The sequence below is a fragment of the Mycteria americana genome, chromosome 6 (assembly GCF_035582795.1).
Source record: "Mycteria americana isolate JAX WOST 10 ecotype Jacksonville Zoo and Gardens chromosome 6, USCA_MyAme_1.0, whole genome shotgun sequence".
Lineage (NCBI taxonomy): Eukaryota > Metazoa > Chordata > Aves > Ciconiiformes > Ciconiidae > Mycteria > Mycteria americana.
The window spans coordinates 59,734,676-59,762,388 of record NC_134370.1 but is presented as its reverse complement, the minus strand read 5'-3'; the positions used below and the strand labels follow the sequence as shown (position 1 = coordinate 59,762,388).

General features: G+C 44.5%; 1 protein-coding gene across 1 annotated transcript; it reads right to left on the bottom strand.

The window, feature by feature from the left end:
• Positions 1–10,969: 10,969 nt before the first annotated feature.
• On the bottom strand, positions 10,970–26,074 carry WHAMM (WASP homolog associated with actin, golgi membranes and microtubules). Its single transcript, XM_075506144.1, has 10 exons — positions 25,448–26,074; positions 21,914–22,087; positions 20,404–20,554; positions 19,701–19,870; positions 18,834–18,999; positions 17,683–17,870; positions 16,120–16,206; positions 15,939–16,034; positions 15,083–15,557; positions 10,970–12,338 (listed from the first exon to the last, which is right to left on the bottom strand). Exons 1-10 carry the CDS (start codon positions 25,985–25,987, stop codon positions 12,052–12,054), a joined length of 2,334 nt encoding a protein of 777 aa, XP_075362259.1. The 5' UTR covers positions 25,988–26,074; the 3' UTR covers positions 10,970–12,051.
• Between the last annotated feature and the right edge of the window lie 1,639 nt (positions 26,075–27,713).

Below are 27,713 nucleotides of genomic sequence, written 5' to 3'. Positions count from 1 at the left end.
GGAGCTACGCTCAATAAAAGAGTATTTTGCAGCATTTAGATGTTTTCATTTAATTGCCTAATAGTGATCATGAACATACTATTCTATAAAACTCATCATGAATGACAAACAAAGCACATCGTTTTTTAACATGACTATATCCCTTGTAGTTGAAAGTTCTGAGAGTGTTTTAGTGTGGTCTGCTATACCAAAATATTTAGATTATTATGAGATTTTAGTACTAAAGATAAACATACACCCTGTTTTTACTGTTTCAAGTAAAGTTTAGTGAATGACTGACGATTTGTTGATATACAACTGTGGGAAAACACTGCAGTGCTCTAAATGTATATTTTTATTTGGGTTTATTATATTTAGTATATGGTTGAATGAAAACTGAAGTGTTTACTACAGTTGGATCATTGTAAAAACATCTCTTACCTCGTCATTTTGTCTGCTGTGAAAAAGTACTTTCCTCTTCTTTTTTTCTTTTCTTTTTTTTTTCAAATTGACCATAGACAGTCAATGTTAACATTTAGACTCCTAGTAGCAGTAAATGCTGGGTTTTATATATATAAAAGAAAAACTTGATTTTTTTTCTTTATGAACTTATTATATAACTTTGTGATTTTTATCTGATTTTATTGTAACATAAAGTTGTTTTATGTAAAAATATATAGTTTAAGTAAAATCTCTTGTCTCACTGTCTTCTTTGACTTTGGAAAATGAACATCCTTGTGGCTGCAAAGCTGAACTCAAGGTAATGCTGACCTTTGATAAGAAGAATGTGGTTTTGGTCTATACATACGGTTTAGTGCCCTAGATAATCTTAAAAACTCTTTTTCAGGAGGTGGAGCTTTAAAATGTTTGTCTTGCTTCACTGTAGGCTGTTAGCTCATCCAGAGGGGGGTACAGGATTGGGGTGGGTACATACATACTAAACTGGAAAAGTAATATCTAGAAATAGTTCGGCATGAAATTTTGGACTTAGTGCATGCTGAGAAAGGCCTATTGCTAGGAGAAGGCTTTTTGTCACCCTGTTTGGGGGACGCCCAGGACCGAAAACCCTCCTGTGATTCTGTAACTGATGTAAGAGCCCCTGGTGGCAGCTAGAGCTGGTATTTTCTCTGGAGGAACCACCTAGGACTCAGAAGTAACCCTCTGAATTGAAATTAGAAATGTTTTGACACCAGTCATCTCCTGCATCAGCTTATAGCGGTTAGTAAGAGCCCTCTCAGAAGAGGCCGTTTCCCAAGGTCCCTGCTGGTGTCCGGCAACACGGTCCACACTCAGCACATCCCTGGCGAGGGGACAAGGCTGAAGGCCATCTACAGACAGTACACAATGATGCTCTCAGCATTGCCGTATTCATCGTACAGAAGCAGGGTTTGCTGTCTTTGCACCAAACCAAGCTTCCCCAAAGGAAATAAGAAGGTTTGAAGACTGTTAAATGGCTGAGGCTCGTCGTGCCTTTGTTACTCTGGGCTACAAGGCTGCAAATGTCAGCTTTGGGGTGAGCGAGAAATGCGTCTGCCCCTGACCTTTCGTCGGAGCTCTTCTACCAGGAGCCATCAATAGCTCTGACAAGCAGTTCAGCAAATTCCGGCAGTCGCTGAATAACCAGTAGCTATAAAAGCAGCTTATTTGTACTGTAGTAAAATGCAAGTAACCGTCTCTAATTCTTAGCAAAGAAAGAGCATTCATCTATTTGGATTTGCATAATTATAAAGCTGAGTCCAATAGAAGTACCTGTGTGTGCATCCCATCACCGACAGTTATCAGAAACAAGCCGCGTTCTCCTGTTACCGAGCGAGCCGATGATCCCACAGTATGCATGTCCATTTACCCGCGACGGTACCCCTCCCCAGTCCTGCATGGGGAAGTGCCTCGTGCCGCCGTTGCGTGGAGGTGCCTGTTCAGTACAGGCACACCGGACACTTCTGTAGGCTAATCGCCTCATTAAGCCCAGGATATATTTTTAGCATTGAGAAAGTCACTGGTCTGTGTGAAAGGCTGTTGTAATGCAGGCGACCAGCATTTCCAAAAGAAAGGAGTGATGCTGCCAGCCGGGAATTCTGCTGCTGCTTGTCTGTGATCCCTTAATTTTCATGTTCCACTGAATTCGTATCAGAAAGCTCGGGGAGCCTCCTCAATGGGGTTTGTACTTCTGCAGTTACCCATTAAACAGCGTTTTACCTAGCTGCGTGACACTGAGCTGTGATGTGCCACCTTGGGATGTCTGATGAAAATATGCGCTAAGGTGAGATGAAGTTTAATGTTTGACACCTAAGCGGATGAATGACCCTAGAATATGTACTCCTTCTGGTTAGCTTGTATTCTTTCAACAGCATAGGAGAAGCTAGGCCCTAATTTCCTTCTATTTGGAGGAAAAAACCCACCACGCCACCATGGAGGAGGCCTGTATAAAAGAAGTATAGTGGATGAGATCCCTGAGCAGGAACAGGCTTGCTCTCTCTGTAACGTGTGTAACTGGTGACAGGGCTGAACTTACATAAAATTCAACATTATTCTGTCCCACGCACTCCGAACACTTTTAATGTTCCGCACTTTTCATCTAAAGGCATGTCTGCACCAACAAGGGAAGAAAAGAGGATGTGTTAATTATATATTATTCTCTTGTCTCCCCACTTCCTAGGAGACTTGAGCATTTATGCACAAATCTACTGATACATAGAGAAATGTGCATACATTTTTCTTTTATTTCTTTTTACCTCCTAAGAAGTATTCAAAAGCTTGTAAATCATTTTAATGATTTACAATATTAAATATCCTTTACATAATCAGCACTGCCAACCAGAGCAGAACAGCAGCATCAGTGAGCCTAATACGTAACGGGCTAATCTTCTCCTGCAAACAACTGAAATGTACGTTAGATATAAAAGTATAGCAATAGCAGCTGAGAAAGGAAAGCCAGGCAATGAATGTAGCTGGGACTCTGACCTGCAGCGGTGGCGCAGCCATGCTTCGGCCACTGAACCGACTGGAGCAAAGTCCGACCATCCTTCCAAAGCGGAAAAAATATACCCTGCCAGGTGCGCTGCCAGGTTTGATCTCAGCGAGCAACGCTAAAACCGGCCGTCCAAAGACTCGTAAAGCAGCTCTGCAAAGGCCGTGCCAGTAACCTGCACACGACTTTCCATTCTATCCTTTAACACGTGTCAGAGTAGCGCCGCCATGTAGCTGTCCCAGGCCGTGAAGATCTGAGACCTGGTGAATTTTAAAAGCTTGGCTAACCTTTGCAAGGCAAACATCTCCAATCTTATTGCAATAATGCATTGCTGGGAACATTTGACAGTTCATCGCAGCCGAGTGGTACTTAACTCTGACCTCTGTCTGCGAATTTTTCGAAGACGGATCTCCGTGCTATGAAATTCCCTTTGGGTCTTAACACTTTCCTTGAAAACCGAATATGTTTTAATAACTTTTCAGAACTGTTAGATCTTCTCAGAAGCACTGTCTGAAATGAAATGATCTCTAGATGGAAAACTGCGGGCTTTTATTTGGGTTGAAAATAAGAAATTTTTGTGTGCCAATACGGGGCCCAGCTTCTGGCTTTAAGGCCGGTACCCCAAGCGTACAGGCACGGCACTTTTAGAAACATTTTATTGAATCAGTCCTGCTTGAGCAGAGCTTTGGGACCAACCGTTCTCCACCATAAAATGCATCTCTTCATAAACACGTGCATCCCTCTGTTGGTCTGCAGCAGTGGTTTGTATCCAGGATCCCAGAGCTAAACCCCATGCAGCTTTCCGGGACCGTGCTTCCAGGCACGGCTGGATGCTGCAGTCTGAGTGAGGGCTTAAATACCCTGAACAACGTTTCTTGACAATGGTTTGCATTTAATTAGTCAAATTTATGAGCAGATACATCTATTGGTACATGAAGCACGTTGATTTGAGTATTTTTGTTTTCCTTTCGTGTCCTCTTCATTCATTAGTACTGGCAGTCTATGAAAAAGAAATCTGTGGTTGCTGTAATCAAGAGAGATTGAGCTCTTGCTTTTCCCCCAACTTTCCATCATTGAATATGATTTGTTGCATATGCCCTGGATTGTGCTTAATGTATGCTGGCTGGAGGGAATTCAGACGTTCAGGGAATTATAAATAATACCAGCTCAGGCAACCTTTTTGCATTATCATGTCACACTGAAGTGTATCAGTTTTCAAAGCTATTTTCTTTTAGGTTTTTGCCATTTATTTCGTTGCTACCATTAGCCGTGGCTTTCATTTTTCTGCGGATGCAGGTTTGCACTGTTCATTAGCCTGGAGATGAATGGATGCAAAACGAGATCCCTGAGTTCCCTGAAGAGAAAAGAACCCAGAAAAGAAACAAAGTATTTATGTCTTTCAAATCCCACTTATTTACAGCAGTGTTGGGTGCATTTATAAAGGTAATCCCTGGCTCTGGAACCTGAAAAATTGGAGTGATTCACTTTCACCTTACGCTGCGGAGGTCCCGCAGTCATCAGCACAGTCATTTCAGTGGGAGGGGAATGGCTTTAGGACAGGGGTGAGACAGACACACGAATGCTGTTTAATAAACAAGAAGGAAAAGAAGCATAGATGCATCGCACTGCAGCCTAGCTCTTCTAAATCAGGGGGTTTAACATTTTGTATGCCTTATTGGTCAGACAAAAGACAGCCAGGGGCTGTATCTTGGTCCTTCTGTAAGGTGAGATGCAGCAGCCCTTGCCAATCCACAACTTCAGCTGCCCTGCTTTGTATCTCGTAACTGGGTACTGGGGACAGAAGGTGAAACCTCTGAGCTCCAGATGGTTTTGAACAAACTCCGGACAATTTTCTTCAGATATGGTTGCTGTAATGGATTTGATTTTTTTATACTTTCTGGATAAACCAACATTGCTGATCACAGTTAGCTCCTCTTTAGAAAAGAAATATAAAGACACAGACAGGCTAGTACTGATGTAGAACTCCTTGTTTCCATGTGTGATAAATACATATAAAAGCCAACACTAGCACTGGTGGGGGTGTGCAAACAGGGACTGAGGCGCACGTTTCAGCAAATTAATTTGGGCTGCCTTTGTCTTGCAGACTGGCTTATTTTGTGCAAAATGTGGAGCAGTACTGGCAGGCCTCATCCCGAAGCCTCCTTTGGGTCACACCAGGCGACTGTGGTGGAGCCTGGTGGCCTCAGCAGACCTGTGTCACAGGAAAGCATTGCTTGTCACTAGATGCCTGCTTCACCTCTGGTCCAGATGTCTCCTTGCCCATTTAAAGCTCATTATAGATATACAGATGACTGCAGCCCTGCTAGACTGCCATTCGCTTCGCCCTGGGGAATACCGCTGCTGTCGCTGGCAGTCATCCCGCAGGGATGGAGGCTGGTCCACAGAGCCAGCCCCATTTCTGCCAGCGGGTATGGCATGGGGAGACCCTGCCCTCAGGGGAGCAGGCAGCTGCCTCGCGTGGAGGCAGAGGCACCGGCGCGCACCGGTGAGCAATGCCGGGAGGCAACAGGAGTGTCACACGCACAGGCTGTGCCTCCGCGGCGTGCAGCCCTTCTCCTTGCAGCAGATGCTTCCCGGAGCGTTCACACGTGCAAAGCGCTCCTTCCGGCACAGCACTTCTGTGGGGCACTTCTGCCTTACCGCTCTGTGTGCCTGCACACCCATGCACACTTTTCAGTATTTTTATTCCAAAATAGTGGGCCTGCCGGCTTGGGAGAAAGGGGATGGAGCAGAGCTCTCCATGTAGGCTGGGGGAAGCGTAGGCGCTTGATTCTATTTCGCTGTCACCTCTGCTTCGCAGGAAGAGACCGTGGGAAGGGCAGTGACTCACTTGCTGATGAACAGTGATTTGAGCGTGTCTCCAGGAGCGGGACAGATTCATTTTGTCACCCCCAGCGTCTGCACTGCCCACTGCCACGGTGCCAAGACACGCGGATACCACGCTGCTGGCGTCGGAGCTGGCTGCCTTTCAACCCCTTCTCGGTGAGAAGAGAATGGAAACCGGGGGCGGAGCAGAGGCTGCTGCTGGTTCTCAGAAAAATACCTTTCGGTTCTGCAAAGACACCCATGGGATGGTGTTTAGACTATTGCCTTGGGAAAGAAGGGCGGTGTAAATGTCTTTATGACACTAAGAGTGACTAACTGACTCTTTCAAGTGGGTGTAAACCCAGTCTCCCAGTAGGACACTGAGTTTCTTCCCCAAGCTGCAGCCTGACCAGCATTTCCCCAGACTGCTTGCCCTTTGGCTACCAGCAGAGCAGCGCTATATGTTGCTGTGGGTTGGGGGGTGCATGTGCTCCCTTTCCATCAGGACACCCTTGTTCAGGGCTGGCCCCGAGCCCCAGCCACACGACCCCGCTTACCGGCAGCCAGCTGCCCGGGGAGGCTGCTTTTCACCCCTGTCCTCAGTGCTTTGCTGGGGAGCTGGGGCAGGAGGGGGATGGAGTGGAAAATGAGCAACCGTAGTTTTGCTAAATAGTTCTCTGAGCAGTTTGTGGCTCACTCTTACTGCAAGAGCGATGGCTTTGCTAAACATGGCTTGTTTTACAAAGCATTTTCACAAGTAGCTGAGCTGTTAATGTCACTGCTACCTGAGCAGATTTAATTGTGCTGCTGCTTGCTTTCAGCTGAGCATGACATGCTGAGAATGAAAATCACATACCTTTTCACCAGGAAAAAAATGCCGTGTTCTGGAGCGGTTTCGAGTGTGTGTTTCCCCCAGGGATTCATTCACATATTGTTCTGAGCTGCTTTTGCTGCCAAGGTTTGCTGTGGCATTTATTAAAAGATGCCTTCAATACCATTCACCTTTTATCATCGCCACGGGTTTAATTGAAATGATGTGTCCCTCTTTCCTACCAATATCACATTATTATGGTGTGTAGTGCACAAATGTGCTCTCGGCTGCAAACAGGAAGTTTTGGAATTAAAACCACACTTTTCAAGTGAGGGCATGCATAGCCTTAAATCTCATTTTCTCCAAAGGGTGCACACTTATCTACCAACCTCTTCTTTGTAAAGAAGGATTGAAAAAAAGAAGCATTTCCCGTCTTTTTGTTAGGCCTAATGAATGCCTTCATACTGATCATCTTTCTCCGTCTTGCTCCTGGTGTCCTGGCGTACATGTGCATCTTCTTATTTCAAGGAATAAAAGAAATGAGTGGAAATGATTGAAGGATGGATCGTGGGCACTGACCTGCAAACCTTCCCGGGCACCACTTCAAACCCAGGCACGTTCAATAGTTCCCGTAGTCCCACAGGGTTTCTGTGGCCCCTTGGACACGAGGGCAGCAGGAGGCCAGCGGTGGCTGCACAGCGGTGACGGCACCGCTGGGATCTCAGCCCTGGCCCGGGTGGGCTGGCAGGGCGGCGGGTAATGCTCTTGCCTCGCCTGGGGCAAGAGACACCCCTGGGCCAGCTCCTCTGCAAGGGGGAGAGGAGGAAAGGCCTTGTAAAGACCAGGTTAAACCTTGATTTTTGGTAGAAACAGAAGTTTAGTGGTTTTTTGGTTTGGGGTTTTTTTTTTTCTTGTTTTTAACAGGAAAGCAGAGAAAGGCAAATGCCTGCAGCAGTCGGGCACGGTGTGGTTCGCACAGGCGAGCAGGCTGCTCGTGCAGCACCCCAGCTGCTGCCAACCGTGCATCTTAGCAAACAGCTGAGGAGAAGGAAACGCATGTGGTTTGAATGGAGATAGGCTTTGGAGCTTTTAACACAATTTGATATTAGGTGAAGTACTTTTAGAGCATGTTTATAGCTCTCTGTATATAGAAACACCCGCAGTTCCCAAGCACCGGTGGTGAGGACTGGGCATCTCCCAGCTCCAGGCAGAGTCCCCGTCCCTTGTGCAAACAGCAGTAACTCCATGACATGGGGGTGAGATGTTTCCTTTTGCTGAGAAGCCCATAGGCTATCTTTGTGCAAGCACATTGTATAAATCAGCATCAGTTTCCAAATAGTCTTAAATTAATTCAGAGAGGCTCTTTGAACATGCATGGATGAAGTGACATACTTGCTCAAGCCCCTGTAAGATCAGAGTCTGGATCACTTCAGAGTGTTCACACTCAGACTTGATTTGCTTGATTCAACACCATTTTGCAGGGGGAAAAAAAAAAAAAGTCAGTATCCCGCTTGTGAGTCAGCCCTGTGTGCTGAACTGGGGGTCTGGTTATGGAGGAGCTTCCTAAGTCCCAAAAAGTGGCACGTCGACAGAAATGCTGACAAATCCATAGCTGCACTGGCATTACCAGCTACAGCCACAGTGCTCCTCCGCACGGCGGGTAACGCTGCCACGACTCTTCTCTTGCTGTGATCAAAGCGCTGGGATTTCAAAGCGAAATTCTTTTAGTCAGACCAAGTAGTCTTTGAATACATTAACTTGAAACCTCCCTAAAAATACTAGCAGTTGCTGTCTGGAGTGCCCACGTCTAGTTAGAGAAATCACAAGCCACAGCAATACTGATTTATAGAAATTAATCTCTTCACCTCATTACTGGGCTTTCCAGCAAATCTGTGCATTATTAACTCTTTAAAGCCAGACAACTGTATTTTTTCAGTTTAAACAAACTGATTTCTGCAGCTGGACAGTCAGGGCAGACTATTGCCACCGAGAGATTCATTCACTAGCCCAGGGTGAGATACTTTAAGAAGGGTCTTAAATGTCAAAGAGCTGTCACAGCAGTTTTGCAGGTTACTATTAAGCTAGTCTGGTAGAGCTGGTCATCATGGAGCCAACCCGCCACTCCCGTTTCTCCCATTTTGTCCATCAGCCCTCGCACGTTGCTGAAAGCACGTGGCACCAGCAGCTGCCCCGAACCTGCCGGAGCATGCTGAGGTGGGAAGGTGCCTGCTGAAGCCTGACCTCAAATCCAGATTAAGGCCTCTCTCCTCTTGACACTTGCAGGTGGCTTCTCTTGAGTGCCGCATCAACCCGGAGTAAATCAGCCTCAGAGCACTGGGGCCATTTGGGGCCATTTCCTACCCACCATTTCCTCTGCAGCCCGGTGCCAGCGGCACACGTAGGTCATATGTCATACCACGACAGGTCATAGTCATGGAGAGCCAGAAGAAAAATCTGAGGGTGATTCAGTAAGGTTTTTTTTCAGTCGTCTTACATTTGGGCATCTCTCAGAAAATGAGCTGTGGTTTCCCCCACAGAGCAAACTGAGCCTCGAGGCAGTAAAACAGCGAGCTCGCACGCATCGGCTGGCCACGGGCTGCAAACCTCTCCCTGCTGCAGCGCAGCAGCAATACCAGCAGCACCTCGAGCGTGTGTTTGTCTAACCCGCTTTTAAAGATTGCCAGTGACAGAAACCCCACCACCTTCCCAGGCAACCTGTCCCTGCACCTCTCTGCTCTCACTGTTTGTGAGAAAGGTTTTCCTACCATTAACCTGATCCTTCTGTCTGTAATTTAAGCCCGTTATCTCCCTGTGAACATGAAGAACAAATTACTCCCCTCCTCTTTGCAGCAGCCTTTTATGTATTTGAAAACTGCTCTCTTCTTTGGGGTAATGCCAGTGCTTTTGGTGTTTTCCCTGGTCATGTTTCTGCCATCCAGGAGCATTGGTGCTCTGGCCGCTGCCTCTTGCCAGGAGCTGCACCCGTGGGCATGGCCGGGACCCCACCATCGTCTCCGGGCATCGTGGCTGTGCAAGGGCTGCTCTGCATCCTGGGAGCCCTATTCCCATCAGGGTTCATCTCTGCTGAGTAGCATCCTTCAAATTTTGGTAGTGAACCAAGTGGCAAGGATATTTGATAGAGGTGAAATCTTCCACACCAACTAGAAAATTGCTGCAGCACATTTTTCACAGAGCACATCTATTGGGCCATACTGCAAATGAAGCGGGCTTCAGAAAACAGGTGGGTTCAGACAGTTTCTGAGTGGGCATTTAAGGAAGTTTTTCAGCCTGGGATGTAGAGAGCTCTGTTGAACACCCGAGATCAGCTCCCAGCTGAGCTTCAGGCACGGTTGCAAAAGAAAACTCTAGGTAGGAGAAATCACTGTCCAGTGTCACTGTTACTCAGCTGGCCTCTCCTGGGTAAAATTGCAGCTGTTAAACACACAAAAGGTGTAAGATTTGTTGGAGAAATTGCAACTCACTTATCCTCTGCATACTTTGAACTGCTGCATTTAACTCCTTAGCATTGTAGCTGAGAATTCAACCCTAGTAATAAAACGGCGAAGGGCTCTGCCCTGGACTCTGAGCTGACATTTGGCCAGAGGGACAAGCCGCAGGAAGGCAGCCGAGCCTCTGCTCTCTTCCCCTCGGCTTTAAATAACCACGCTGCTAAAGGGCACAGCCTGCGTGAGGGCAGCTCTCAGCCCCAGCACCAGCCCCCTCTGCCCTCCCCATGCCGCTCCCCGCTGCTGGCCGAGCACCCCCTCTGCCCAGGGTAACCCTGGGGAGGAGATCTCCACTCTCAAAGGACCAGATTTTGTCCTCAGTTTCGCTCTATGGGAGGAATTCAGCTGGAGTTTGAACACGCAATAAATTCTCCCCTGCTCCCCCCCAGCCCAGCATGGCCCTTGCGCCCAGGTCGAGCTCAGGGGCAGGCAGGGTGGCGCGGGCGCACTGCGGCACCGTGCCCGCCAGCTCCCCTCTGCAGACATCGCGTCAGAAGCGTTGAGTAAGAACTGACCTGTGCCGCTGCTGCTGCCGCTTTTGTCTCCATTTGGTTTGATGGCAGTGGACAAAAAAAAAAAGGGGGGGGGGGCATTTTTTTTTCTGAGTTCCAAATAGCAGTAGGTGCTGAAACAGTAAAAAATGAACCCCCAGCTGCTGCTTCTGCTTCTCGCATGAAAACTGTTGCATACATATTTACTGTGCTGATTAAACAGATCTGCTACTCTACAGTAAAACAGGGAATTAAAGCACTGTATTTGCAATTCTGTTACCAAATTACAATTCATAAATATTTGAGAAAATAAGGGCATTTACATATATGGTCAGTGACAGAGCACAGCTGCTGTATGGCTGCCACTTGCTATGAAAAACCAGAGTACCCTGGTGTGAGTAATGCTTACTTCACAGCAGCATCCTAAAATGAGAGCACTCTGAATCCACTTCTTCTGTCAGGATATATTTTTATTAAGGGTCAGTATAAACTCCAAAAGAAACTTTGAATCATTTTTGTCATTATCTACCCAAAATAGAAACAGTCTCTAAATTGAATGTAGCTGAATTTTTAAATAGTCAGGTTCCAGGCACAATGCAAATATCTGCCATTTATAAGGCTATCAGGTAATTTAAATTCATGAGAGTAGCTATAAACACATATTGATGTTCTCAGTGGAGAAATACAGCTCTGTATTACAGAGCTAGATCCCAGAAAACGTTATATACAATATTTTGGCTCTTCCTTTCATGCCAACGTTCATTGGAAACGTAGATGTATGGAAAACAGTTAGCATCTAAAAATCCTCTACATTTAAGCTTCCAGCTAAAAATTAAACTTTTCAGTAATTACTAGTGTTTATTTCAAACTTGATAATTTTTCCAATCAGCATTACCAAGCCCATTCATAAGTGCACACTTTATAACATCATGATAAATGGAGTATCTACTTAGTTGAGAGTGAGCTGTATTAGACAAGCAAAATGTTAAAGAAATTTCTGGACAATGGAGGTAGGAATGAGAGGTTCCAGATTATGCTAAGTTTTCTGGTCTGCCTCTATCACCACATATTTGGTTCTACTTTTATCTGAAAATATAGATTTTCAGTTAGTTTTTCACTCCTTAAACTGTGTTGTGATAGCATTACCTACTGTGTAGTAACAAGTTAAACAATGTATGTTTCAATCCAACATTTTAGCTGTCTTCAGATGTGGTGAAAATTCTACATGGTTGAGACAGAAATACCTATTAATGCAAGCATATTTTGGAGTATGATCTCTCATGCAAAAATAATGATTTTCAGCTCCTGTAGAAAATCAATAGGATTCTTTTACTTTACAAGACATTTTGGACTGTGAGAAGAACACACACAATGACGCTGTTCTTTCATTTTGAAAGGGTCAGTCTTCTACAACGTGCAAAATGAGACAGACACTCTGTTCCAGTCAGTATGTCTGTTACTGTGAATTGGTTAGCCATCCCATTCTCCATTATTCTGCTCATTGTTTTCCTCTTCTTCAGAATCAGCAGACACTTTCTTAATTCGCTGGATGACTGCCTTAATGCTTCTCTCTAGCTCATTAGTGGATCCTTTACTGACAACTTTCTCAGTATCTCGATTCACTTTTCTTAGTTTAACTCCTTGCCTTATGGCAGAGAGGATGTTGTCTTTTAGAGAGGCATAGGGATTTGGCTGTTCCACTTTGCGAAGATGAACTTCACTGCGTTTTAGAGAAGCCAAAACCTCATCCATGGAACCTGCAACAGATAAATCTATTGTTACCAGCAGAAAGAACAAGACAACCACACTTAGAGGTATAAAACCCTACCCAAGTGTTCAGGGTTTTTCCTTTCATCTTTGCTACAGACAGGAAAAACACTGGTCTGTTCTGGCACAGACTCTTTCAAGCTTCTGCAACATCAGGCTCTGGAACTGCTTTTAAAAAGCAGTTAAAGCTTTTATATTTTGAATTGAGAATCCAACACGTCTTCAACATTATACAAGGTTGTGCTCTAAGAAAGAAATTATACACAAAGGGAGATGCTTCTTTTTCATTACAACTTTATGGGCTTTCAAAAAAATTTCACTGAACCAAAAAATCTCTTGTATTCTGTATTAGAAACAATCATACCATTCCTCCTAGCTCGCTCAGATGCCTGCTGAGACTGTCGATTGCCTTTTTGCTCAGCCAAGAGAAAAATGAAAGTATTTGAGTAGAAGGGCTTGAAACTGCACCACTGAAGTCAGTAGGCGCCAGATCAGGCCCTAAGCAGGCAGCTCTTTTCTGTATGGACTTAAAAAATAATTCCCATTATACAACATGATTTAAATCTCAGGCGTATGTTTCTGAACTTCAGACCATAAAGGACACCATACTGAGAGAGCTTCCACTAGTTCTCTTGATACACACCGTTAATTTGCGTTTTACTCCTTCTGTTGGATTCTTTGTTGCTTAGCTTCAGACTGTCGGACAGGGAGGCAGTTTCCCTGGACAGCAGTCAACTCCTACAGCCATAGGTTCAGACCATCTGTGCCTCACAGCTAGAAGTATTTTTGCCATGCACAGTGCACAGAAGGTTATGCGATTAACATCAAGCACCTGAAATGTAACATTCTGCTAAATCCTGTGGTACCTTCAGAGACGGAGATGCCAGAAAAGGATCAAGCAAAGATCCACCAAGCTGTCTTACAAATCCTTCAGTAAGAAAGCCTTAAGTCTATTAATCAAATGGGCTGCCTGGTAAAAGACTAGTCAGACTAACAAATTATAAAAGAAGTTCCCCTTGGAAAGTGTGTTAAGACATTACAGACAATATTTTCAACACATATGAACCTCTCCTGGCTTTTCACGTGTAACTAAAACCAACCTGTTTATGACTGTTTCAGTAAGTTCCTGTGGCAGGAACTTTATCCATTACTATTACAGCAATTAACATGCTGGTTTTCTTCATGAAACAGGTGTAAACAACCAATCAGACCTCTCCAATAAACAAAAAGGATTTTTCTTATCCAAAAATAATGAAAGGACATCAATGTTAGGATGTGAATGGTTGTAAATACTAGCTACTAGCAAGGCTGTTCCAGTAGCAATCAGACTACTCTGGTGTACAACTCCTGTTGCTAATCAAAGCTTCTTAAGAGTATCTGTGGTACAGTTATCCCATGGACCTCCCAGACTGAAGTCCGCACACTGATCCACTGGATGCACAGTAGTTTGTCATGGTAACTCAACTGCGTCTCAGCCCTTCAGCTGCTTGTACTTCCCCACACCTTGGAAGAACTGAAAATGCTGAACTTTCCTTGGTATTTCTGCCTGTGGTTTGCCTCTTAACTGAGAGGATACAAAGGTTGCTTTAGATGTATTGTGAATAGTCTGAAAAGGAAAAGGAATGTACCACATTTAAAGGCATGCTTCATTCTAACATAAGCTCCACTGTGAAAAACGACAATAAAAAATTGCTGCCTTCCAACTTAGATCAATCTCCCTGACATAGTCAAAATATCTGCTTGCTTTAAAGATAAAAATAAGCCTGTTAGCAGGATGTAACCAGTGCAGCCTTGGGAGGCTGCTGAGCTCTGTTCTCATTCAAACTACTGTTTCAATTGCCGAGTTCAGCCTTCAATTACACCTGCATGATCTTGCTAACAAAGCAGAGGTGTAACAGAGTGGAATTTTTGCCCTAGGAATGTTAGTATGCCAAAGCTATCCATCTGCCTTTCAAATCCTCGTTGAATTCCGCATGAATTCTCTTAAGAAACCTTTATTTAGAAACCAAGCAAATAGGAAGTGGACACAGGCTGTGCATACCTTAGAAATGCAAGCAGCTAGTACATAGATCATAAACATTAAAGTGCAGCCTTAGTACAACCACAAATTGACCCACAGTGGTCTTCTGACTGGACAGGTGATTAATCCTCAATCAAAATTCCATATTCAGTTCAAAAGTTGCAAAATTGTGGCAAGAACAAACGTGGTACTAAAGGTTGCTTCTCACCAAACAACATGAATAAGCCCCCTCCCCTTGGAATTTCTTCTGATACCTTCCTACCTATTACAACAGTGGGATTTGCAGTGTCGTAAGAAATGCAGGTCCTGAATTAAGATCTCCACAGAACTAGCAGTGCTGTGATTAAGCACAGTTTAAACTTGTAAGGCTGTACTTAATAAATGTAGGATTCCAGGAGAGATTCAAGTTCAAAAGTCCTAAAAGATTGACCTGTTCCATTTGACAGCACTTCCCCAAAAATGTGGAGTCACACACTCTGAGCATCAGGACCCTATCAAGTGTATCCAACAGGATACACAAATCATTGTTACTCATTTAGCATCCTGAGTTATGGTCAGTGTTATTGTATGTGGTTTCTTAGACTAAGCTTTCCAAGAGCTTCATTCTCTTGAGCAAGACTGCACACTATTCCTGTCCAGAACCAGAGAGAGGGAGAACAGAAAAATACAGGAAACAAAAAAAAAAAGAACACCAGTCGATATGAGCCTTCTTACCTATGTAATTATTTATAGACCTCCTGGATGAGTCATCCTGTTTGTGCAGTGCAGGGCTTTCTGTGGGGCCATCAGAGCTAAGGGGAAGTGGCTTATCCTCTATTGCTGATGGTGTCTTTAACTGGAGAGGTAAGGGAGGAGGTGGGGGAGGAGGGGGTAAAGGAGGGGGGGGCGGAGGAGGTGGTGGTGGTGGTGAGGATGGAGAGACCATCAATCCCTCACTGTGCTTTTGTTGCTCTGAGTCACCAGCAGTAACAAAAATCTGGACAGGTATATCTGCTGGGGTATTCTGATGTGAAGCTTTTGATTCTTTGGCTTCTACTAGCAGTATGCTCTTTGGCTGCTCTGGAGCTGCCCTTGCTCTTGACGAAGGTGGAGGGGACAGTACTGCAGCCTGCTGAGTGATGCTTCGTGGCAACTTGGGACTGAGAGGCTGGGAACGAGATGTTTTCAGAACAACATGAGCTGGACACTTCTGAAAAACGAATCATAAGGCAGGAGGTCACATCTCCATTGGAATGGCCAAAACATCAACCCCAAAGAGACAAAAAGCCACAGAGTACAGACCTGTCCCACTCACCCATTCAAGCACAAAATTGAACCCTGAACAGATTTAAATTAATATCAAGGTATTTCTTTCAAAGCTATTTCCTCACTTGTATTCTTTGCAACAGGTTCTGCACCTGGAAACTATAATCTTAGTGGATTTAATCCTCTCGACTCATCACACGCAATCCTATTTTAGGCTATCCAAATGGTTGTCTCTGATTTGGACCGTGCTCACACGTGAGCTATGGCTACTTTCTGACGTGGTGTTTTGACACCATTTAGGACTACTGTAGTTTACAGTACTTGCCTCCCTGAATGTTTTCAGCCTCTCCAGTGTTTTCTGACGTTCCTGGCTTATCCAAGCTTTTTTCTTTTTCTCCTCCTCTTTTTGCTTGTCTCTCTTCTGCATTAAAACACACGTTAAGTGAGCATTAGTGTGTGAAAACAAGCAGCTGCCAGATTCTCCAAGGCTGCTATTCAGTACTCACTATCTGTATGCTGTGATGCTGCTGGAAGCGTTTTTTGCTCTCTTCTGCCTGTTGCAGTCTCTGCCGATGGCTTGCTTCACATTGATCCTGGTAGAACAGCAAAATTCATGCAACCCTTGGTTAGTCCACATTTACTGTGCACTATCTATGCCATTAACTCCTGCGCACAAGCCACTAAACAGTGACCAAGGCCGAATGCTTAGCTGTGCCAAGGATGGCTAAGCTCAATCAGTGGCAGATGTGAGACCCTGAAGGTGAAGTCTGTGGGACTATTTCTTGGCTAAAGCCAATGGGATCTTTTGTTCTCCTAATTAGTGATAGGGTTATTCATGCTGCAGAGGGAACATACCCAGATCTGGATCAATCCCTCTGTCTCACATTTAGGTTAAAAAAAAAAAGAGAAGAAAGAAGGAAAAAAAAAAAAAAAAAGGCAGCAACAAGCTCTGAAGAAATTTCACCCAGGTACCAGCTGGAGGGAAGGGGTGCAATGACATGAGGACGAAGGCAAGACGGAAGCTAGCAGGGCATTACAAAAATACAAGGCTACCTTCCCCCTGTCCCTTATTTGCCATAGCTCCCAAGTACAAAAGCCAGGGAAGCAAAGGTATGGGAAGCACAATAAATGCCTAACAGGGCTACCTTCTGTTAGTAACAAAGTGCCGCAGAGAAGCTGCAGGCTTCAATATTTTCTCTGGGAGTCGCTATTTGTCACTGTACAGAGGGGGATTATCCACATGGCTGGGTAAGCATTTGCAAATCATCTGGCATTTGGCTTTAGTGTTGTATAACCAACAGACAGAAATTAAGTGAATGAAAACAGAAGCAAAGGAAGTGTCTGCTGAGGAAGCAGTTACAAGCAAGAGACAATGATGGCTCACAAAACATTTCCAATGTCATTCCCATTTTGTCCAGGCTAGTAAGGGGTAAAAGGCCAGATAGACTGGAGCTTAAACTCTGCTCTCTGCCCCAGCAGGACTGTACAGGTGTAAGGTAAGCTCAGCTCACTGGGAAGGTTCATGAGAGTCAACTGTGATCTCACTTGTGTCTTCCTAGTGTTCTGCTCTGAATGGGAAACAAAGGAAAAAACTGCCCTTTGCACAGAACTGAGAGGCTGGAAAGAGAATTGCAGCAGTTAAATTTTCTCCTCCCTCCTATTCAAAGGTAAGGTAAGTATCACTGTGTGGGTTGTTCTGTCACTGCAGCTTTCTTCATTGCAGGCCAGGTTTCCTCCTGTACTGCAGCTGCTTTGTAAAAGGCTGCCAGGGCAAAGCTCCAGCTGGCCACAGCAGGGCTCTGGTAAGGTTTAGCTGATAGGGGAACACCTCCTGGGTCACCCATGTAAGTTTGTGCTCTCCTAATAAATGAGAGAGGCACTTGCACCACACAGTGGAATGTAAAGCTGGCTTAAAATCACATCACCCCTCTTTCTGTTTGGTGGCCTTGGCACTGAGTCACATGTCATCTTGTACACTCCACCCAAAGCTTCCCTAGTTGTTTCCTGTCCATCCCTCGTGAGTCAAGACATCAGCTAAAGAAAATGCACATCTCCAGGACTGCATTTACTTTTTTGTTCCTGAGGTAGGCTCTCCTCGCACAGACAGTCCCACGCTTTGTCTCCAACTGCTTAGTCTTCTGCCTCAGCATCGTCATTTCTGACAAGTTAGCGTAATGTTGTCCCATTGTCTGTTCAATGACCTTGAGCTCCTCAGGATTTTCACATGTATCATAGTAAACAACTTCATCCTGTTTCTCTAAAAAGGCATTTGGCACTTTTTTAAAAAATTGCCACAGTTATTTAAACATTTAAAGAACTAATGACATTTTAAAAGCCATTGAAAGCAGTGAGCTAATTATTAGAAAGTATAATGCTCCAGAGCCGAGCTTGGTCCTTCAAAGTCTTACACAAACATGTCATGTTACTCACAAGGGTGCTTTGCAGGATCAAATTTATGCTGTTAGCATTTGTTGTTATTTAGTTTCCTCTTTCAAATGTCTCTCTGTGCTTTAACTCCTACCTTCACCGACTGGAGTTTTCCTGGAAAACTGAAGACTGTTCTGATCAACACTGGGTGACTTATTTTACTATTTACCAGGTTTTAATTATGCCACAAGCAGGAGCAATGTTTACTTCACAGTGTACACAGTAATAGAGAATTCATAAGCACAAATAAGCATAAACAAGACTGGTGCCTAATTTGGTCATAAAGATGTTAGGAAGAGACACTTAAACTGGAATATAGCAGTACTCAAGTACCATCTAGCTATAATCACCTCTTTTTGTCTTTACAGGATGTATTTTGCAATCTCTACATGTTAAATTACAACAAATTTGTGATGAATTTCAGGACTCATTTCAGCAGGTCACAATATCCAGAGTTCTATGCATAGATCCGGTAACTATGAGAGCAGTTAAGTATTTTCAGTATAAGTTATTCCATATGCTAAACCAGTGCATGCACATATCACAGCTGCTGTCAAGGTGAGCTACCAGTGTGACTTTTTTTTGGAACTTGTGTTATCAAATTAGTCTCTAATTAGTCAGAAGACAAAATATCAGATGGTGCCACGGCATCAAAGTTTTCCGATGATGCTTTCTACTACCGAGACCTGAGCAGTGATAATCATCCTTTTTTTTTTTTTTTTTAAGTGAAAACAGAGCAGGCTATACTATTCCTGTGTTTTGGATACATGCTTAAATATTTGTTTATTCTTACCTTTAATCTGTCTCCTTAAAGTGTCCAACTGTACAATTAGCAGCATCTCTTCATGTTTCAATACTTCAAGCTGTACGTTATATAATTCCAGCTGTGTTTCATAATACTGTATTTCCAGCTCCTCCACTACAATTAGGTTCTCTTCTTGTTCACTGAGGTTCTCCATCTATATAGCCCCAAATAGAAAATAAAAAGCATTAATAACAAAATACGCACGCATGAAACATGCACGGATGCACAAATACCTGTACAGAGCCTGGCCTAACTGGCAGCTGCTTAGGTGCTTTGGTATGGAAACAATAGAACATTAGAAATGGCTTGGAACGGAAACTCAGAGGAGCAGAGAGCTTTATTAACATAAAGTGTAATTTTACCTTAAGTCTACCAGGAAAGACTTCATTATAATCTGCACAAATAATACTGTTCCTGAAAACAATTATCTATGGTGCAGTACGCTACTCTTGGAAAATAAATATTCGGTACTCCTAGCAGCAGTTAGATGGCATCAAATCAAGAAGATCAGAAGATTAAAATTAAGTAAGTATCTTTATTTTGCAGTGTCCTCTGAAAATAATATCTGGTCTTTACCTCAGTAAAATTAACAATTTTAAAGGTTAATATCACAAATGCTAACATGACACTTGAACTGTAAAAGCATGCATCTTAACCTTTGCTAAGTGTCCTCACACGTGCAGGAGCAATTTTAAAAAACTGGAGACATATTTTTCTGCAACTTAAAATCATGTTGAAAACCTAAGCTGTTTCATAGACAAGGACTTTGAAAGTCTAATCCCATGACCACTTTGGTAGGTTTTGATCAGCCCTTCACAGAACAGTGACAGAAAAGGAGGCTTTGCAAGGCCTTACGTTTTTCTGAATGCCAGCTCTCTTCTGTTTCAGGCACAACTCTCTTGCCCTCAGATGTTGAAGGGTTTCTTTAGCTAACATACATTTCAGGTTTTCTAGTCGTGGCAAAGCTGATGCCCAGGTGGTTTTACCAAATCTTTCCTGGTCTTGTTCCATCTGTTTGTGCATTGCTGCAGATTAAAACATTGCAATAAGATATGAGAAACACAGTGTACTAATAGCCCTTGTGTTTTTCTACTATAGCTGCAGTACTACAAATGCTGATGCTATTAAACAATTTCTGAAGCTTCTTTAGAAATTATAAGACTAAAAGGTTGAATTTATGACTTTATATATATAAAGTAAAATACTTCATCGTACCATGGAAACATGCCTTAACAGTCACGCAGCAATCTACTCAGTTAACATGCTGAAATCCTTGAGGCTTGCATATCAAGCACCAAAAGTATGCATGGTTTTTGTTCAGAGGTTTGCAGCCTAAGCCTCAGGCCTTGATAATGTTTGTGTGCAAGCCAAATGCAAGTTGTAAACCAAATTGGTTAAAAGATAGAAATCTTAAGTGAATAAAATGCTTCTTTCTTAAGCTGGACACTCATCCTAACCTCAGGGTCTGCAGAGAGAGACAAGCAAAGGTGATAAGAAGAGCTCTCGGTCCCCTAAGTCAAGCATTTACACAACCTTTTGTGTAAATCATTCTGATTACCTGCCAGAGCTTTTGCAGTTTCCTTGAAGTAGTTCACAGTGATATCCTGAATGGAGCACACAGCATTCTCAGCTCGCTTAGTCCATTCTTCAGCATCTTTCTGCAAAGCTGCTACTCTTTTAGGCCCCAAATTATCATACTGCAAAGATTTCTGCAAGGAGACAAAATTCTTAGTTACCAACTGGTTACCACAGTGGTGCAGCCCACATTATGCTATAGAGACGTTTCAAGCAAGGCAGAGCACGGTGGCAAACATGACCTTCCCCTCACCTGTCACAAAGTGAATCACTACTCATGCCTATGTATTGCCTTGTTCTCTAGGCTAACTCAGAACCTTTGTTCCCCAATCATGACTTCACGCTTAACTTAGGATTAATCTATTTCTTAAAATATTTTTAACTATCATCTTAAAAATCACATCCAACACAAGTGTTTTTAGTTGTTACTAAAAGTAACTCAAAACCACTCTTCTACGTGCAATGTTCTCTTCTATTTTTCCCCACGTGTTGACAGCACATTGCACTGTCAGGTTCTCCAGTTTGGCAGTTCTTTCACACAGGAACAGGGATATAGAAAAGAAATGTAAGAGAGTATTTTCAAGTCCGCAAAGTGTACATGGGTACAAGACTAGTATTCAATTTTTTTTTAAAGAATTAGATTTCAAATGAGCCTAAATATCCCTTAAGAGTTTTTCTAATGCAAAAACAAACTTTCTGTTTCATCCATTCTGATTTTCACTTTAATTTTCAGTACAAAATATTGGATATTTTATCTTCACAGATTTAGAACTTCAGTCTCCAAGAACCTTAGTCTAAACTTAAAACTGTTCCACTCTTTTCGAGAACATTAACAGCTCACTTCAATTTTAACAGACTATTTAAGGAAAAATCAAAATAGTAGATGGCTGTCTTTTCTAGGGGCATCAATTTTCAGTGTATGCTTCCAGTTTAAGATGTGCATAAAATTAAATTAACACAGTGACAACTGACACGTTTTAATCTGTACTCCTAGCAGGTTGTAGCAGCAACAGAAAACTGCTTTGTGTGGTAAGGTCTCCTCTGCCTTCTTTTCTACCACCTCAACTGAGTTAATCTGGTGCATCAGCATTGCTGGGGGATGGCATTCTCAATGTCACAAACTAATCCCACTGAAGGTGGCACAACGAAGGCTACTTAGATCTCTGTAAATTCAGCCTACCAGAGAGTAAACCCCAGAGAGGTGGAGCTTGGGGATGTTTTCCTTTTAATTCCTCAAAACAGAGGGAAGTGGGACACTGGTAGGAAGACAGCTACAGTTCTATTCAAGCCAATACCATGGACTCTGAGATCCTCTGAGAATGGTTCTGCCCTAACTCTGAATTTCTCAGTCACGTTTGGTGGCTTGGCAGAGCAAAAACAGGTAGGTACAGACAGAAGTAGGGAATATTAAGTGATTTGAGTTTAAACTGCTCCAAGAGCAGCTGATGCCCTACTAGGTGACTTGGCCTTTCACTTTGTAAAGGCAGACCTACCAGGATTTCCAGTTTGTACAGTGTCGCCAGCTCTCGCATATCTCTGAAGGGCTGCAGTAAATACTGGTAGAATTGTGTTGCCATGGTGACCAAATCCTGATAAGCTTCATCTTCTTCTTCATAAACCTTCATCAAAGCCACCATTGTGTCAGCATTTTTATGCTGCTGAAGAATCTAGTGGGATAAAAGGTAAATCAGACTTAGCTGCTTTGCATTTGTGTGTGCTGACTGCTGATGAGCTTTGGTGGAAAGGACCTGCCATTTGTCATTTGATGAACAGGCAAGACTTCCCACTACACAGGAGGTGTACGCCAGGCGTTCAGCAGCTACCCCTAGCTGGAAGTATCTTTAACACCACACCGTTAAAGGCACTAATTGCTGCATATTGCACTGGAAGACTGCAAGGAGTATCATGCCTAGGGCTTCCACCACAGAAATTCTAATAGCTGCGTGCAGATGACTTGGTTGCTGCTTTTTATAAACACAAATGGGGAAGTCTGTGTACTGGAAGGACAAGTAAGGTATTCTTAAACTAGCTCTTGCATTGTTTCAACAATTACTAAATGCCTGCTAATACGAAATGAGTTTCTGGATCCAGAATTTCTGACTTTGGGCACAGAAAAATCAGATTGCCATTTAAAAATAAGAATTCAGAAACAGATTTCTACTCCTGATATACCCTGCAGTTAAATTCCTTTAACATTTGTGTAATTTATACGAGTTTATTCTACTCTCAGTTCTAGTGATACTACACTTTGTAACTTATAATTCTTCCATGGAACGACTGCCTTTCTGATACACTAGTCCTTATGCAAGGTCTTTATTTGCTTCTATGACAAAATACAAAGTTGGAAACCTCCCCTCAATTGCATTTGTTTACTGGCACCAATCAAAGCTTCAAAGATTTTTCTTTGACAGCAGCTAGCAGAGACCATGGTGTGCTCTATGTGCCAGGACAGAGTGAGCCAGCTGAGAGAACACAGCTAAGTTCCACTGAGAAAGACAGACCTTCCTGGAAGGACAGTGTTTGCTCTACAGCTCTGTAAGGAGGGAAGGGAATAGGGGGTGTTTGGTGCCACAACAATGAGAAAAAGCATTAGAAACGTAAGCTTGATTATGTTGCAACTGAAAAGCACTGAAATTAAACCGTCACTTTTGCTCTTGCCTGCTGAGTCTGGGTAAGACAGCAAGAGCAAAGTTCCCAGCTGTGGAGGCATTTCCCCAGGGAAAAATCTGTGGAAGTCAGCTCAATGGCATTTCCCACCCATCCTCCCTCCAGGCCTGGCACAGGTAGGACAGTGGAAACAAGAGGATCTGAACTGCAACATTTCTGATAATCCCAGAAATCCTGTGGCCCCTTAGACTTCCCCAGGAGCTCGTGGTAGCTCAGACACAGTCCTAGGGCCGACCTGCAGCAATTTAAGAGTCTGCTTTTTCCCCACTATCAAAGCCAAATAGAAACACACTAGTTTCTGGTTCCTATACTCAAAGCAAGTAGTGAGGGTCATGTTGCTCCTGGAGGATGTTTATAGTAAGTAGAGGGGAAGTATTAGCAAAATTTTGAAGTCAACTCATGAGACAATTATTCATTGCAAGGGTTTGGGGTTTTGGGGTTTTTTTGGGGGGCATGACATTTTGTCTGTTTTAAAGTAAAATCCTTGCTTTTACACAATCTGATATTCTTTTCATAGAATTTTGCTTCGCCATTAGCCCAACTAACTCCTCTGGTTGTTGTAACAGTATTGCTCTTGGGTTTTTTCCTTTGTCTTTGAACACACACACACAAAAATGTATTTACACAATATTACTCTCCTCCATCTTGTACGGTATCTTCTGCATTCTTCAAAATGAATTTTCTGGCCCAGAGGATGAAGTATTTGAGAAGGACATGGATGTAAAAAGGGAAGAAGGATGCTCTGATACTTAGCGCTAGTTTAGTGCCAGAAGAGGCAGGTTTTATTTCTTGAATCTTGCGTAATTTGGTCTAGACTGCAATATAATGAATTTATGTCCCTGTTAGGCCCGCAAATACAACAACACTCTATAGCATGTTTAGCCATATCTAAAATATAGTTGGAAATAGCAGAATAACTGGCACCAAGTTATACTTAACCACCAAACCCCAAACTGCCACATGGCTGTACATGCTTGTGCTGCTTGCAAAAGAGCATGGTGGCTAAAATCTATTTCTAACTGGGCCATACACTGTTATAGTCAGTTACAGAAACCATCGCTTTTGTATACAACACTGTACATGAAGTTCACATAAACTAAAGTTGTCTTTTTAAAAAGACTGTCTTTCTGAAACAGTAATGTTGTTACAGCTGTTAAATACTGAAATAGGAAACAGAAGGCTAAAGCCAACTGTCTTAACTTTCCTCCAAAGCATGATCATTTTCACAAAATGCCTTTCAGCTTACTTTGCCAGGAAATAGACTGCAGATATTGCCAGAAAACTATAGCAGCAACACACTGGTGAGCTTAAAGTATCTGTAACTTTTGTTTTAACGTCCCCGTGTCCTAATTGCAATCATGTTACTAGACACCATCCTTTAAATTCATGCTTACTACAAGGGGGAAGAAAATCCAGGAACACATCTACAGCAAGAAGAAACTTATGCTACTGAAGGAAGAAAGGGCTAACATAATCATTAGTTCATACAATCACTAAGACAGAATTTGACACTTAAAATAACATAACAGTTCCTCTGACTACAAAACACCTATTTGGCATAGGTCCATGGCTAAGTTTGGTTTTAATAAAAAACCTGACTGAGAATCCCCCAGTTATAGGCATTACTGCAAACAGGCAGTCTGAGACCTTCATAGGGAGGTTAGAAAATTAGACCATGATTATACTCTCCCTTTCTGTTACTGTTCCACCCATTGCACAACACTGCTGGATATTTTTAGCAATGTGTTTTTGTAGGAGCACTTGCAGCTTAAGTAAGCACCCCAATGACTTATACTGGCTGCCCACCGGGAGCTGGCTTATTCCCCACTTAATAAAGTAGCACTTACAAAGACTGATGACACTCAGTACTTGAGAAAGTTGACCGGGCAGTTTCCAGACAATCAAAAAAGTGTCTGTATAAGCACTAATCTGAACATTGGACAATACTACGAGCAATATGATATTAGTGACTTGCTCACAGTACCCAAATGTGAGTCTGACCTGAGTGACTGAAGCTCTTTGCAGCACAGAGTGCCAGCCTCATGCATGCAACTCCCAGGTGAGCAAGAGATGCTAAAGCCGAGGGTCAGACAGGTGCACCTGCGAGCTGTCCGGCAGCACGAAACAGCAAAGGCGGTCCTACACCGAGGGAAACCTTTTTCTGCCTGCAGGGAGAGCAGGGGGTGGCCCTGCAGCACCCCCATCCCGCACCCCTCAGGGACAGCCTCGGGCCGTCCCTCAGGCGAGCAGGCCCTGGCCAGGCCAGAGGCGCCTGCTGGCCCCGCTGACCGGTCCCCTCAGGCCCCGCCGGCGCTCCGGGGCGGCCCCTCCGCCCCCCCGCTCGGCCCCGGGGCCCGTACCCGCCGCAGGGCCTCCTTGGCCCGGGCCAGGTGGCCGCGCAGGGCCCTCCCGCGGAGCTCGTGGAGGCTCTCGAAGTACTCGTCGTCGCGGCGGCGGTCGGCGGCGAAGAGGGCGTCCAGCACCACACGGCCGCCGCAGAGCTCCAGGGCCCAGCCCAGGTAGAGCTCCAGCTCCCGGCACAGCTCCTGCACCTCGGCCTCGCCCGGCGCCGCGCCACCGGGGAACAGCACGGCCCAGAGCCCGCCGCCGCCGGCGGCGCCGGGCAGCGTGGGCGGCAGCGCGGGGAAGGCGGGCTCCAGGCGCGGACAGACGGCCGCCAGCTGCCGGTGGACGCCGCGCAGGGCCGGTGCCGAGAAGAGGCCGGCCCAGCTCTGCGGGGCCTGCGCGGCCGCCTCAGCCCGGCCGTGGCAGGTCACGGCGAACGCGCCCTCCACGCCGTTCCAGCCCACGAGGAAGCGCAGCCGCGGCGGCTGAGGCTCGACGAAGGCGGTGTCGCGCACGGCCACCCACCCCTCCAGGCTATCGGGCTGCGGTTCCATGATGGCGGCGGCCGCGCAGCCCCCGCGCCCGCGGAGCGAAACAGAAACCGACAAGCCTTAACGGTGCCGCGCGCACCCGGCGAGGGGGCGGGCGCCTCGCTGCGCGTCACCGGCAGATCGCGGACCCATTGGTGGGCACCACCCGGGGGCGGGCCCAAGGCGGGGCCGCCAGAGGGGGCGAGGCGGGCGGCCCTCACTCAGCTGGTACGAAAATAAATAATAAAATTAAGAGAGTGGGAGGTGAGGCCTGCGCAACGCACGCATAAAGGCCCCGAGTGTGCAAAAAAAAAAAGTTATTTTTGTGAAATAAGTAGTTATTTCTGTGAAGAGAGGGAAAGAGCACAGGCATTACCTCAGGGCATCCCCCCATCGCAGGAGGCCTCCGCCATTTTCCCATGGGTTTGAGCCATTTGACTGCTGTGACTGCTGGCTGAGGGAAAGCTGCTGTGCGCGAACAGTTTTCCAGCCATGGTTCCCATGGGCCCGGTGAAATTTCACAAGTTGTTCCCAGCTGAAAGCCCACGCTCCTTCCCGGCACTTCAAAATGGAGACGCGTGCTACCCTGTGTCAGCATTCGAGCCCTGGGGGTGGCGGGTGGCCCCAGGCCTCAGCGCCAGAATGTTCATAAACAGAATGTTATATTCTAGTCTTCGGAAGCAAAGCTGACACTACTAATTTTTCAATAAATTAAGGCCTGCAAGATAGGGTAGCTTAACAGTATAAGGGCAAAAATAAGTTCCCACTTGAAAAATTAATAAAATCTGTCTGACAGCATAAATGTTAATGTTTCAGCAAAGGCTATGCTATTTACGTGAAAACATTTCTACTCTGATCTCACAGATGATAGAGGCACTGTCAGCGGTAACAAGATCATGACTACATGGGTTATTAACTTGTAATTCCTTACCAAAACAGCAAACAATTGGACTGCTAGAAATGTGAGGAAATGACACCAAGTTTAATTGGAAAAGGAGGAAAAAGCAGAGCTGTGTCAAGATCCGACAGACATTTCCTCTTGCGCTGTCCCCTGAGCTCAAGACGTATATAATGCAATGCTCTCAAACGTGCTTAAAAACCTCTTGCCAGCAAGGCTGGCTCAGTAGCATGTTCACAAGCAGAAGATTATGCATGCTGGACAACTGTGGGTTTGAGTGGATACACAAAGCTCAAGTGCTACAGTAATCACAATATGCAGTGAACGTACAGCCTGGTTTTTATCAGGTGAACCGCTACTGAGCGCAGACTGAAGGGATATGTTCCCGTGAAAACCCTCCCTAGCTGGGCCATTGGCCACTTTCTTCACTATAATTAGCTTTCTAGCGGTCTAGCATACACATACAGGGTGGGGATGTATGTATATGTATAATAAGGGTATACAACATTATGATTTCTGATTTTTTCTAAATTCTGATTTTTTAAATATTTTTTTCTAGAATCTAATCTTGATTCCAATTCCAGCTCAACCCCATAGTAAAGCTTCTGCTAATTTAATAGAGAGGAGGACTTTGCCATTAAACTTTTGCAAAGAACAGAACAGATACTGCCATTTAAATATGCAGCAATGCTGTAAGTATGCGTCCAGCCATTTGAGTTAGTTTGTGCAGAGTGCACGTTTTGTGTATCCCACCCACGATACTCTGCCTAGCACCACAGCCTTGGAAATCACGCCTAGAGTCAATGACTGCACTCCGCTGGGTTTATTAATACCAGCTCAGAAAGTGAGAGT

What these genes read in the sequence shown, in the direction of transcription:
- WHAMM (XM_075506144.1), bottom strand. Translation starts at nt 25,987, where the DNA reads ATGGAACCGCAGCCCGATAGCCTGGAGGGGTGGGTGGCCGTGCGCGAC. An exon ending in GAGCTGGCATTCAGAAAAAC is followed by an intron (nt 19,000 to 19,700) that starts GTAAGGCCTTGC and finishes GGGGCTATATAG; the next exon opens with ATGGAGAACCTCAGTGAACA. An exon ending in CCTACCTCAGGAACAAAAAA is followed by an intron (nt 16,207 to 17,682) that starts GTAAATGCAGTC and finishes CTGTTCTACCAG; the next exon opens with GATCAATGTGAAGCAAGCCA.